Raw genomic sequence first — 13945 nt, 5'->3', positions numbered from 1 at the left:
TGAGAAGTTGTCAATGTTCAAATTTTTTGGCTAAGTCCTGGATCTTCATAATCCTACCTACAGCACCTTTTAATAATCAGCGATGATAGTTTACTCTCTGTTCAGCCCACCCCCATCTGTATAAAAATAAACATTTTGCTTAAAGATGCTTTGCACAACACACCTTTGCATCACATTGACCTGTTAGTCTCACAGCCACACACTGTGAAGGGAAGAACATTCATTTAGAACACTAATGTGTTTAGAGAGGACATTTGAGTTGCACCACAGCACACAAAATGCAGGAAACCAAATTGAAACATAACAGTAAACATAACAGTGCCCAATGAGCTTCGATCAAAGTGAACAACAACACTTCTTTAATTAGAAACACAAAACAAAGCTGTTTTGTTTGAATTCTTATAACATCTTTGAGTAAGAAAGTCTTCCAAGTTGTCCTAACTAGTGTGTATACTGTGTGTTCTTTCATCCATTTGTCATCTAATAGTGGTAAATGGCTAGAAGATGAGATCATAATCAACATGTGCAACAAAGCACAGGCCTAGACACATATGCATCTGCTAAAGAGAAAGTGCCAAGATGCTAACTTCTGCTACTACATCCTGATCAGATTTTAAGATAGCAACTGGAGACTGAATCACTGGACACATAAAAAGATCCACAACCCACAAATGTTGTGGTATTTTCCAACTTCTATGATTTGACTTGCATATCCAATCTATACGTTTTGATGTGTTTATTAGGTAAATCCCACTTTTTGCTAGTGATGCGCAGCATAATATATAGCTTGGCACTGGTGATGGCTGCTAGTGTGTGTGTGTGTGTGTGTGTGTGTGTGTGTGTGTTTGTTTCTCAGACAGTGGTGAAGCACATTTCAGGGACTTCCTCTGTTCTTCAAACCACGACTAGACTGACCTCAGTTACACAAAATCTGCATAAACACATAAGCACGTACACACAAGGTACTTTAAAATCAGCTAATCGGCCTCATTACGCAGTCTGAAAGTCTAAACCGCAAACACGGTGTGCATTGTTCTCTTGCTGTCACGGAAAAGTAGTTGGAGGAGATGCAAAATACAAGTTTCAGTTTATTTCTCTGTGTGTGCCGTAGCTTGTGATTTTATTTAATTTCCATCTTTCATACCCTGAGGGTTGATGAAAACCTACTTTGTTCTTTGAGCTTTTTTTTTTAATTCCGTGGTGTTGTAGTTCTTCCTTTCGATAGTCCAGATATAATTTGCTGTGTATTATGTACAGATTATTATTACTCTGTCGCTTTTATTCAATTTGAATACATTTATTTACTTTGCAAGTACTTTTGTGACTGCATTTCGTTGTACTTTAATGTTGTGATATAGGTCTTAAATGTAATTCATAAAGGTCTTAAAAAGTCTTAAATTTGAAAAGGTGAAACCTGCAGAAACTCTGTATACCATATGTCAGGATTGCAAACTACTCCTCTTTTCTGTCTGTTTTCTTGCAGATACATTGGAAAGGCAGACTCAATCACCATCAGTGTATGGAACCACAAGAAGATCCACAAAAAGCAGGGTGCAGGTTTCCTGGGCTGTGTCCGCCTCCTGTCCAACGCCATCAACAGACTCAAAGACACTGGCTGTAAGTACCTGTTTGTGTGTGCATAAGTGCATAGTCTGTGTGGTGCTGGTGGTTGGTCTCTTCATGCTCCCTCTGCATGCTTACCCTAAGTTGGCAGTCTGGCTTGGCTGAGCCATGTTAACTTTTTTCCCACACATGTATGCACACACACATCCTGCACTCATAGTCAGACAGACAAATGTGGGGACCAGACCCAGTGTCTCCAACAACAGACAAAAACTTCATGTCAGGGAACCTTTCCTGTGCCTTTTGTTTTATCTGGCTGCAGCAGTTTGATAGCTAGTTAGCCTGCTGCTACATGTGTTGCTCTTTTAACAATGCTGCTGTCCTATCCCCAGCTTACAGCCTGCTGCTGCTTTTGTGCCAACTATTTATTGCCATAAGATTTATGGGCACAATACACAGGCAAATCCTTTAGGCCACACATATCAGAAATACTGCCTGCTGTAGACATCTGGCACCTGGGGCTAAATTAATTGCCACAATTCATTTTTACAGCCTCGGAATTTCTGTCAAGGAAACAAATAGCTTTTATTCTTGGAGACAAAGTCTTGCTGATATACTTATTGGCACTGTTTTGCACAAGATGCAAAAAGAGGAAGAAGGATGCCATTTTGGTGTGTGTGTGTGTGTGTGTGTGTGTGTGTGTGTGTGTGTGTGTGTGTTTTAATACAATCGGTTGACCATAAAGTGGATCCCAGGTTGTGGGTAACATACAAAGGAACAGCAATGATTTTGCACAGACACACATTCTCAAACTGTTAGTTTCTCGTCTGCATGGCTTCAGACTGCGGCCCCTGTATTGTACCCTGATTTCTGACTCTTATTTTCTCTGTGCAGTCCACATGGCCACATGCTCATTTAGCCATGTCTGCCTGTAGTACGTACTGTCAATTTAACATTCTTTCCACACATTATCCATCTTTCCAAATCCATATCCCTGCCCTGTCTTAAACAAAAATGTCAGACATGTACCAGAACCACCACACTGAGTTACATTTTTTTCCCTTTTTATATATCCGGCCTTTTCCTTAATTCCATCCATTTCTTCACAGTCACGCCCCACAACCACTATAGGAGTTGTCTGTCTGAATATAATTGTCGTTTGTTGGATTTATTTTTTTATCCAAATTGCATAGTTGGATACTTCATCAGTGTACGTAATTGTAGTTTGGTTGGCCCAAATGTAACGGCCTTCTACGCCAACTACAAAAGGCTAGAAACTTTACATAAGAGTACAGAATATGTTCCAGCAACTTTTATGGTGTGTGTGTGTGTGTGTGTGTATATGTATATATATATATATATATATATATATATATATATATATATATATATATATATATATATATATATATATTTTATAATAAGGCTAATCCACCAGAAACCACAAAAGGGACCTTGATGGCCCGGTGCCATACTTTTACCCCACTGGGTGCCAAAGGACCTGCCCTTAGATTTACCCGCAGCTTCCAGAAACAGACAGTATAGGCTCCAGTGAGGCTCCAGACCAGCCACTTATGTACAGCCAACATGGCATATATTATACTTTCTCATAGCCACAGGAAGTGGACAGGGAGACAGATCATGATCTTTGACAAGACACCAGCGCTCACATTATCCCCCTGTCCTTGTCTTGTGTGCTGCAGACACATAACCTGTGGTCTGACCAGTCTGTGGTCTGACCAAGATGCCCACACACACACACACACACACACACACACACACACACACACACACACACACACACACACACACAGAGACAAACATACAGATACTCACACACACACACACACACACACACACACACACAAAAAAGACTTTACTGGAATTGCCTTGGTTCCTAGAAGTAATATTCAACTGTTTCAATCCTGTGTACACACACACACACACACACACACACACACACACACACACACACACACACACACACACACACTCTTGCAAACCAAAAGGAGATCTGGCATGTTTGTCTAGTTTGCTAGAAGTCTGTGTGGCTCTACACTGAGCTTAAACTTCCTGTAGCATCACAGACACAAACCTCTGTCCTACTTCTGAACCCACAAACTCACTAACTAACACACACACACACACACACACACACACACACACACACACACACACACACACACACACACACACACACACACACACACACCACAAGTTTTTCAAAATGACTTGCCTGACTACACATGTTAGTCTGCCTCACTTTGATCCCTAATGTTTATTTGTGTTTAGTATTCCTAGTGTAGGGGGAGAAGGCGAGAAAGAGAGAGAGAGGCTGCTGAGTGTATCTGTTTCTGGATCTTGTTCAGAGTCTTCCTGGGTTGTGTTTCTGTGCTGTCTGTGTCTGGCAGTGCTATCCTGTGCTGAGCAGACAATGAGTTCTTACTTTCCAGAAACAACAAGACTGTTAACACATTTTGTGTCCAACATTTGTGATATTGCACCATTTTTTTTTATCTTTTCACACAAAATTGGTGAAGCTGCAGAGTGGTTTATTCTGCAGAGAACACTGTTGTATTTATTTACATTTTAAAGGCACACTTGCATGCAGACATAATTTATTACAGTTTTGACTGGCTACTTCAGTGCGTCCTGTTTGACTCGTGCGTAAGTCAGAACGTCATTAGCACTTTATACAAACACACAACCTCCCCATTCCTTTCAATGGCCCTGCATTGATGTTGCAAGGTTATCGACACAGGATGCTCCAGCAAAAGAAAACGCTATGTTGTCTGGCAAAAATGTTGAACCTTGCTCAAATTTTGCCACAACACAATGTGAAGTTATCCGGCAATGTCCTGTGTCCCTGTGCAGTTATGTTTTCAGTCGCCTAGTTACTTAGTGTGAAATACTGTACAACAAATTGCTCATCGGCTTATTATCTGGATGTGTTCATGGTTCTAAATGGGGGCAGATGCTTATTCGCTGGTTATGTGTCTCGTTTGGTTTTTCCCTGCAGATCAGAGACTGGACCTGAATAAGCTGGGCCCCAATGACAATGATACTGTGAGAGGACAAATAGTTGGTAAGAAACACAAACACGCACACACACCATTTCGGTTGCATACTGGACATCCCAATAGAAAAAGTTATCATTCTTATGGGTAAGGAAGTCAAGCCAAAGATGTATATGTGCATAGTATTATGTCAGGCTATGTTAAATACTCCTGATGCTCTAGTCTACATTACTCTGTATATAAAAAAAAAAAAAAAAAAAAAAAACTTTTTTATTTTTTCAAATCCCAGAGTTTTTTTCCACTCTACATTTATTGTCTGAAAACACTAAACCAATTAACAGCTGGAAGACAGTTGAAACTACTCCCTTGCAGATTACTTGATAAACACAAATTGACCCAGACTGAATCCTCTGTCTCAATACTCAATGACTCAGTTCATTACCTAACCACCAAACCAGATGGGAATTTTTGTTTTGAATTTTTTTTTTTTTTCCTTGACTTTGTATTAAAAAAACGAGAAATATATTTAATATCTGTTACTTACCGACAGTCTTTCATTTCTTCTTCTTTCTTACTTTGCTTTCTATTGTATTAATGTCAGAGGAGAAAAGGAAATAGGAAGATGACAACATTTATAAAAAGCATTAGTGGAACTTGAATCCACATACCAAAGGGACTTTATACAAAATGATGAATATACTCAATATTAGTCATTATATGAGCGGCACTATATGGGTAAGAAAATGTAATTGATCTACCGTCTTCTTTGTCTTTGATAACTGCGTAGTAAGTCTTCAGTCCAGAGATCGCATTGGGACAGGAGGGCCAGTGGTGGACTGCAGTCGCCTGTTCGACAATGACTTACCTGATGGGTCAGTATTATGACAGGTTTTCCTATTAGTCCACACAGTACTTGTCACAGTACTGTCAGAGACAAATTATATCAGTGAAGTAATCTATAATTTGGAGGTATGTATTGGGGCAGGGGTTAGTTTCTCTGTGATTGTGTGTATATTTAAAAAGTGAGGTACAAACCCCAATTCCAATGAAGGGATGTTGTGTAAAACGTAAATAAAAACAGAATACAATGATTTGCAAATACTTTTCAACCTATATTCAATTGCATATACTACAAAGACAAGATATTTAATGCTCAAACCAATAAACTTTATTGTTTTTTTTGCAAATATTCATTTTGAATTTGATGCCTGCAACATGTTCCAAAAAAGCTGGGACATGTTTACCACTGTTACATGACCTTTCCTTTTAACAACACTCAATAAGCGTTTGGGAAGTGAGGACACTAATTGTTGAAGCTTTGTAGGTGGTGTTCTATCCCATTCTTGCTTAATGTACGACTTCAGTTGCTCAACAGTCCAGGGTCTCTTTTGCCGTATTTTGAGCTTCATAATGCGCCACACATTTTCAATGGGAGACAGGTCTGGACTGCAGACAGGCCAGTCTAGTACCTGCACTCTTACTACGAAGCCACGCTGTTGTAACATGTGCAGAATGTGGCTTAGCATTGCATGTAAACCTGTATGTACCTTTCAGCATTAATGGTGCATTCACAGATGTGTAAGTTACCCATGCAATGGGCAGTAAAACACCCCAATACATCACATATGCTGGCTTTTGAACTTAGCGCTGATAACAATCTGGATGGTCCTTTTCCTTTTTGGCCCGGAGGACATGACGTCCATGATTTCCAAAAACAATTTGAAATGTGGACTCGTCAAACCACAGCACACTTTTCCACTTTGCGTCAGTCCATATCAGATGAGCTCGGGCCCAGAGGAGCTGGCGGCGTTTCTGGGTGTTGTTGATATATGGCTTTCGCAATGCATGGTAGAGTTTTCACTTGCACTTGTAGATGTAGCAACGGACTGTGTTAACTGACAATGGTTTTCCAAATTGTTCCTGAGCCCACATGGTAATATCCTTTACATAATGATATTGTTTTTTTGTTTTTTTAGTTTGCGGGCATTCAGTGTTGGTTTTCGGCCTTGCCGCTTACCTGCAGAGATTTCTCCAGATTCTCTGACTCTTTTGATGATATAATGGACTGTAGATGATGAAATCCCTACATTCCTTGCAGTTGTACGTTGAGAAACGTTGTTCTTAAACTATTGGACTATTTGCTCATGCAGTTGTTCACAAAGTGGTGAACCTCGCACCATCCTTGCTTGTGAACGTCTGAGCCTTTTGGGGATGCTCCTTTGATACCCAATCATGACACTCCCCTGTTTCCAATTAACTTGTTCACCTGTGGAATGTCTTTGTAGTGTATTCAATTGAATATAGGTTGAAAAGGATTTGCAAATCATTGTATTCTGTTTTTATTTACGTTTTATACAACGTCCCAACTTCATTGGAATTGGGGTTTGTATATTTAACGTCTGTTAACGGTAGTTGTGAATATTACTATCCTCCCTATCCTATGAGACTTTTCTCTGGTTTGTAGGGAGAAAATATCTATCTAATACATCTCAATCTTTCCCTGTGCACTCCTTGATGTTTTAAAAAGTAAATACAGAGGATTTAGCTGTATGCAAATTGCTGATTCTACTTTTTTGTGCTACTTATAAAATAAGGGATACGTTGTTTACAATGCTGTTAGATGTTCTTAGTAGTGTCAAACGTGGACAAAGGTGTCTTTTTCATTTGTGATATTGCTTTACAACAAGTATGATGCTTTTTCTCACTTTGTTTGTCTTAAACTCTCATGAAACAGCTGGGAAGAGAGGAGGACAGCCTCTGGAAGGATACAGTACCTGAACCACATCACACGTACCACGCAGTGGGAGAGACCTACCAGGTACATCTGCACACATTCTGCACATCCTCAACTAAAACTTCAAATAATGTAGAATATTACAAAAAGCGAGTCATGTTAAAATGGAAGCTTTCCCATGGCTCATATCCTATTATCCTGAACCCCTTTACTGCCTACATATGTATAGCAGTCATCCTGGTGTAATGCACAACAAACTTGACCTTTTACAACAAAGCATCGGGGGAGGGGGTCTATTTAAGTGGTTTTACTTTTCCCCACTTCCCTTTCCAGAACAAAAAACTTCCACTTAGCCTAACTCGCAACACAACAATAACAGTCTGTCAGTAATGAGTGAATTGCTGTCAATTTCCTGAGCCCCCACCCCACCGCAACACACACTCATACACAAACACACATAAACCTAAATAAACTAGCCAGTTGGGCAGCCAGGTTTTACTTGGCCCCTGTTCCTGCATGAACAACTGTCGCCTTCCTACTTGGCCCATATTAGTGGAGCCGTGAGGGGAGTAAGCAAACAAATAACACCATCACCCCCACCTCCGTAACCACTCTTACTACACATCTCTAGTGGCCCACAGGGAGCCTAGTAGAACGAGGTAGGACAGACAGAAATGGTGAAGAAAGGGTTAAGTGGTAGGGCATTAAGGAAGGTGGAAATGGTGAAGCTGAGAAGGAAGATGAGCAGGTAGGGACTCAGGAGGAAGAAATTACAGAGGATAAGTAGTGAAGAGGAAGAATAACAGTTAAATGTTCAGTTAACTTTTATGAAAAAGTAAGGTTTTGTCATATTGCTGAAACTGTCACTATATCCTGACAGTAGTATATGAGATGGATAATCTGTGAAAAAGTCACGTTCCTCTGCCTTCCCCTGATGCTCCTAATGGCATTTACATGATTCCACTGCACACGAAGATTAACAACCAATTAGAGCCGAGGAGTCTCTAACCCAGTGTCAATCACTGCTCGTGAACTGTCAAACTGGGCAGTGCTCAAAAATAAATCAAGATTCTGTTATTGCATTGCCTATTTCTCGTCTCAAATGTTTTCAGAGACATATTTTAATGCAGTTTAGCTGTAAAATAAGAGTTTGCTCTGGCCAGTTGGCCGGTGGGAGGTGCTTGGCGTTCCTCGAATGTTTTCAACATGGCGTCCGGGTCACAAACTTTCTCATTTTTTCAGCTAAACAGTACATTAAAATGTTTCTGAAAACATTTAAGGCAAATCTTGATTCATATTTGATCAGCGCTGTCTAGTTTGACAGTTTGATCGCAGTTTACAAGCAGTGATTGACACTGGGATAGAGACTTGTCGGCTCTAATTGGCTTCGGATGCAGTGGAATCTGCATTTGCCATTAGGAGCACCATGAGGAGGCAGAGGAGCCTGACTTTTTCACCGATATAGTGACCGTTTCATCAAAATGACAAAAACTTATTTTTATAAAAATTACCAACTGCAGCTTTAAGAGAGGAAGTAGAGAAACATCTTTTTTTTCCTTTCTTGAATATGCAACAGCAGGTGCAACAAATACCATGTAAAATAAATGTAATAAATAATTTAAGTCAGTTATTTTTTTTTATTTATAATCTCATGCAAGTATGTAACATATTAACTGACCAAGTACAGAAAGGGAATAGTGTGTTTTCTTAATGGTTGTGGATGGTAACTGGTTGCTTTTACTATTCTCCGAATTCTTCACTGGTCCTGACTGATGACAAATGTAATCTGGTTCATTAACTAGTATAGAGAAGCCACATTGGAGGTGTAGATGGGGGGGGAAATGGCTCAGAGACTGGAAAGAAGAGTAATATAACATGAAGGAAAGAGGTGGGACATATGAGAAGGGGGAGAAAGAGGAAATGGCAGGGAGGAAGGTGTGTAGAGGGGGGTGGAGGTGGGTTGTGAGTCCACAGACAAGGTGGTCAGACATGCCACACACACACACACGTTTGTTTCACTATCTTTGTGGGGTCCCGTCATTGACATAATGCATTCCCTAGCCCCTTACCCTGACCTTAACCATCACAACTAAATACCTAACCTTAACCCTTACCCTAACCATAACCTAATTCTAACCCTAATCCTAAAACCAAGTCTTAACCCTCAAACAGCCCTTTAACCTTGTGGGGTCCAGCATTTTGGGCCCCACAAGGCTGTGCAGACCCCACAAGTATACTGTATTCCCCGGTTTTTGGACCCCACGAATATAGTAAAACAAGCACGCACACACACACACACACACACACACACACAGAAAGTGCCAGCCTGTCTTTGTTTATGTCTGCTTATCAGATATGTGTTCGGAAGTCCTGTTGTTAAGTAGCACACAAACGCACTACTTGTTAGAACTTTGTTTTCTTTCATGCAACCCATCATCCTTCATATCCCTTTAACCTAAACCATGAATCCATTTTTCTTCTTGAGGAACACACAAGGACACAACCTGTTTTGCAATAATTACACTATACTTCTGTGTATGTCTAGACATCACAAGAACACATAAACTGGCTACACCTATGACTTAACCCATAGCACACCTATACCACACAGTGACGCACTTCTTTGCACCCTACTCACCCAGGTTCTTGCAAGCAGAGGAAAACATGGTGCACAGTCGCATACGCTCACCAAAACTGAAAGTCGCTCACTCATTTAACACATTCAACCATGCTTGTAACTCTTAGGAATGAAAACAAACACTTGTGTTGTTCTTTAGTATCTTTATTCATCCAGTTCACAGCAAAAAAGTTGGTATCGTTTTGGTAAAATGCTTAGTTTTAACATATGTATGATATATAAACATGTATTTAGAAATTTGAACTTGAAAATTGATTAAGATTACATTGCATAAACATAACCACACACACCCTGTACTCTTTCCCAGGCCAGCGTCGGAGTACTCCAGCCCATCAGGGCGTCCGCTGAGCTGTGTGGTGGACGAGAACACGCCAGTGATGACACCTGTTAATGGGGCCGAGGCTAGCTGCCCACCGGGTGAACCGCGGGTCCAGGAGAGACGGGTTCGATCGCAGCGGCATCGTAACTACATGAGTCGAACACACCTGCATACACCTCCTGACCTGCCTGAGGGTTATGGTGAGAGACACAGCAGTAACACGCACACACGCACACCCCGGTGTTTCCTCTAGATTGACTGTTTAGCCTGACCTGAAAATCCCCTGACTGACCCCAGTCTGATGTTTAAACAAATGCTGGTTACATTTGACAGAGCTCAGCTTGTCACTAGTGTTTCCATTTAATTTGTTCTTGCAAAAATTGCCAGTACAGTATCAGTGTTGATCTTTACATGTTATAAGATGTTTCAGTGCAAAGGTCCCTTCTGCTGGTTGTCAAGTTTACACCTGGGACACCAAGTGAACGCTTTTACCTAGCTGCTACATTAGTCAGCTGTAGTCCTAGTGAATTGTAAAATTACCTGTGTCACTGATATCAAAATGGCAAGCTGAGATGAAGTCCCAGCCTAACCCACAAAAATACAAGTTCAAAGACATGGTGAGCTGCTCCTTTGGCAGTATCTTGTTTGTAGCCTGGAGGCAGTGAAAATATAAAATAAAATATTCTTTTAATGATGAGAATAAAGTTTAAAGGCTCTTTTTATCCTCGTCTCACTGTCTGTTTGTCCTTGAGCTCACTCACACTTTCTCTACTAACTCTCCTCCACCACTCTCCCCCCTTCCCACAGCAGCACCACATCATGACCTCTCCTCTCCTCTCCTCTCCCAGAGAATGTTTTGGCTTTGCAGACTTATATTCCCACAACAAAGAGAGGGAGGGCAAGCAGGGTATTCATAGCTCTGTGTTTGCTCAGAGAAAGTACATTAGGTTATCTTAATTCTTAAGCTGGCCTTACTAACTGCAAGTAAACACTTTGGGAAAATATTGCAGGAGCTACACAAGTACATTTTCCAACATTGGAATGTTTTTTTCAGAAAAACATGTACTTTTCACAGTCAGCCACAGTGCACCCCTCAATACCCACAGAGTCTGTAAAATAAATTATTTTTTTAAGTGTGGTGCTGTATGCCAGTGATTTAGAATGGCACTGTTGGACCTGTGCCCCCTTTGAAATGCCCGGCTGTGTCCACTGAGTCTGGACAAGGTCGGACAAAGTGAGTCACTGATGCCCAACAGCTAGTGAGCTTTCTTCCTCAGCTGAACCCTCTGAACTAGTAGCTGGGTGTGGTGAAGGAGTGTGAGAGAAAGAGAGGGAGTGTGTGAGGGGAAAAAGAGAGGGAGAGGTGGGTAGGAAATGAGTTGTGTCAGTAGGAAGTTTGGGTGGGGGGTAGTGATGGATTAGCTGGTGCATATTCACACATGGACACCACGCTGGTGCAGCACACACACTGTGTGCCAACATTCATACACTCTATCTCCATTTATCCATGAGCTGGATGGAACAAGATATCCAACAAGCCAATGATAAACCATTCTCTTCTGATTTCTTTTTGCTATCCCCGGGTCCCCCCATTTTTTTCTTTTTTTTTTTTTCTTTTAACAGTATATTATTTTGGTGGGTTTTGAATTAGTGGCAGTGTTTTCCTTTCCATTTCCTTTGGTTTTGGAGATTAATGGGAAGGAATTACTTTCAGAGCACACACACACCAACCTTTAAGAGAAAACAAGGCAACCAGGATGCATCAAGGAACTCTGTGCAAGGAAAAACACTCATGGAAGTCTTTGATAAATTTCCCTCACATTTCACATAATCCCCCATCCTCTTGGCATAGGCCTACTAGAGACTGGAGAGGAACTAAGTGATTACATTGGCGGTGGCGCACACTTTAAGAAACTCTTGTCCCTGCAATTTGCCTATCACATCAATTATAAACAAATATAAATTCCCCTTCTCAAAATTACACAAACTCACTGTCCATGCTTGTACCCACCAAGACTATACTACAGAACAACAGCAACTGTTCGAAGCTTGTTTTAGTGATGTTTTTGCTTTTTATGACATCAATTCCAATTAATTATCTCTCTGTTTTAGAGCAAAGAACAACTCAGCAGGGCCAGGTCTACTTCCTCCACACACAGACTGGAGTCAGCACCTGGCATGACCCCCGGGTGCCCAGGTAACTCCTTTGTTTTCCAGTTTTTCCATCTTTATTGTCCAGATTTGTATGTATTTGTAAAGCAATTTATACATTTCTTTTGATAAATGTTATCAAGAGCTATTAATATTAACATAATTATCTGAACAACACATAATGTATTTAAAGCACATGATATATGCATTGCTGTGCTGACAGCCTGCATTGTTTTAATCCTAATATAAAACCTGACATATATTCCCAAAACTGATGGGACCAAGCTGGACTTGACTGGGCTGGATCAGACCTAATTTCTCACTTAATTGCTCAGGGTTGTGTTAAAAAAACGTATTAGTCATATTTCAGGCTCAATTCCGGGTCAGCCAAACTAATGACCACTGAGTCCGATGTGGAATTTGAATACAAATTTTGGACAGATGTTAAGTTGAACACACCAAAGGCTAGTGGTTCTGCATTCAATCAAACTTTCACCAACTCTCAGTAGCCCACTAGTTAATTCACCAGAGACTTCAGGCACTGCTATTGCGTTACATTTTTGGCCATGTTTCGGTGTAGCTGCTGCTCAGCGATGAAGCCAATTAATTTAACGTCCAACTCCACAACCGCAACCTCTGGGTTTGGTCATTTTGGACAGAGCTTCTAAAATGACCAAGTATGTTGTGATGAGTGCAGCAAGGCATGTGCCTTGTCCCTGACTGATGTGTCCTCACTTCACATCAAGGACAAAGTACTCACACACACACATGGGCACAAGCACAAGTTGTCCTTAGGCTATAGTATTGTCCCAGACCAGGGCTTACAGTAGGTTTCTACTGACAGGATGTCAGTGTACTGGAGAGAAGAACAATCAAGAAATCAGAGCAAATACTTTATCAGAAGCATAATGGCAATGTTAATGTTGTTGATGCTCTTTGGTCTATTAAGATCTCCAGTCTATTGGTCTGATTGTGTCCTGTCAACCTGCTGTAAAGGAAAAGTCAATGTACTAGTTCATGTGAATGTTAACGCCAGCCCATATTTTATCACTTATACCAGGTTTTATCACTACATTTGTTATTGAAAGGAAAACATTTAGATACAATTATTAAATTATTCTTCATTAAAAATAAAAGATTTATTGAAAAGGTGTTCAGTGTTATTGTAATTGTGTGTTAAAAGTAATTGCCTACTTACTACTGCTACTCACCAATGAACTGTAGAAAAGTTGTAAAAATGTAAAACCACAGCAGGACAGGGCCTCTTGTTCAATTTTGCACTTCAGTAAAATCTGAACTCTACAAAGAACAACAACTTAAGCAACTCTAATGGTTTTGATTTTCTTTGTTCAGGGACCTAAGCAATGTGAACTGTGAGGAGCTGGGCCCGCTGCCACCAGGCTGGGAGATCAGAAACACAGCCACAGGTCGCGTCTACTTTGTCGACCACAACAATCGAACAACACAGTTCACAGACCCGCGACTATCTGCTAACCTGCATCTAGTACTCAAGTAAGTGTATA

The 13945-nt window shown here is 40.7% G+C and overlaps 1 protein-coding gene across 1 annotated transcript in view; it reads left to right on the top strand.

Moving 5' to 3' along the window:
- The window catches only part of LOC116043036 (E3 ubiquitin-protein ligase SMURF2-like), a 64392-nt gene that overhangs the window by 36041 nt on the left and 14406 nt on the right, over positions 1–13945 (top strand). Inside the window, exons 4-10 of the mRNA XM_031289535.2 lie at positions 1484–1617; positions 4583–4648; positions 5368–5452; positions 7315–7398; positions 10260–10471; positions 12384–12468; positions 13776–13934. Coding sequence (XP_031145395.1) covers positions 1484–1617; positions 4583–4648; positions 5368–5452; positions 7315–7398; positions 10260–10471; positions 12384–12468; positions 13776–13934 — 825 coding nt within the window. The remainder of the gene's footprint in view (positions 1–1483; positions 1618–4582; positions 4649–5367; positions 5453–7314; positions 7399–10259; positions 10472–12383; positions 12469–13775; positions 13935–13945) is intronic.

This window comes from Sander lucioperca, chromosome 4, assembly GCF_008315115.2.
Source record: "Sander lucioperca isolate FBNREF2018 chromosome 4, SLUC_FBN_1.2, whole genome shotgun sequence".
Lineage (NCBI taxonomy): Eukaryota > Metazoa > Chordata > Actinopteri > Perciformes > Percidae > Sander > Sander lucioperca.
This window is presented reverse-complemented; position numbering and strand designations above follow the sequence as displayed.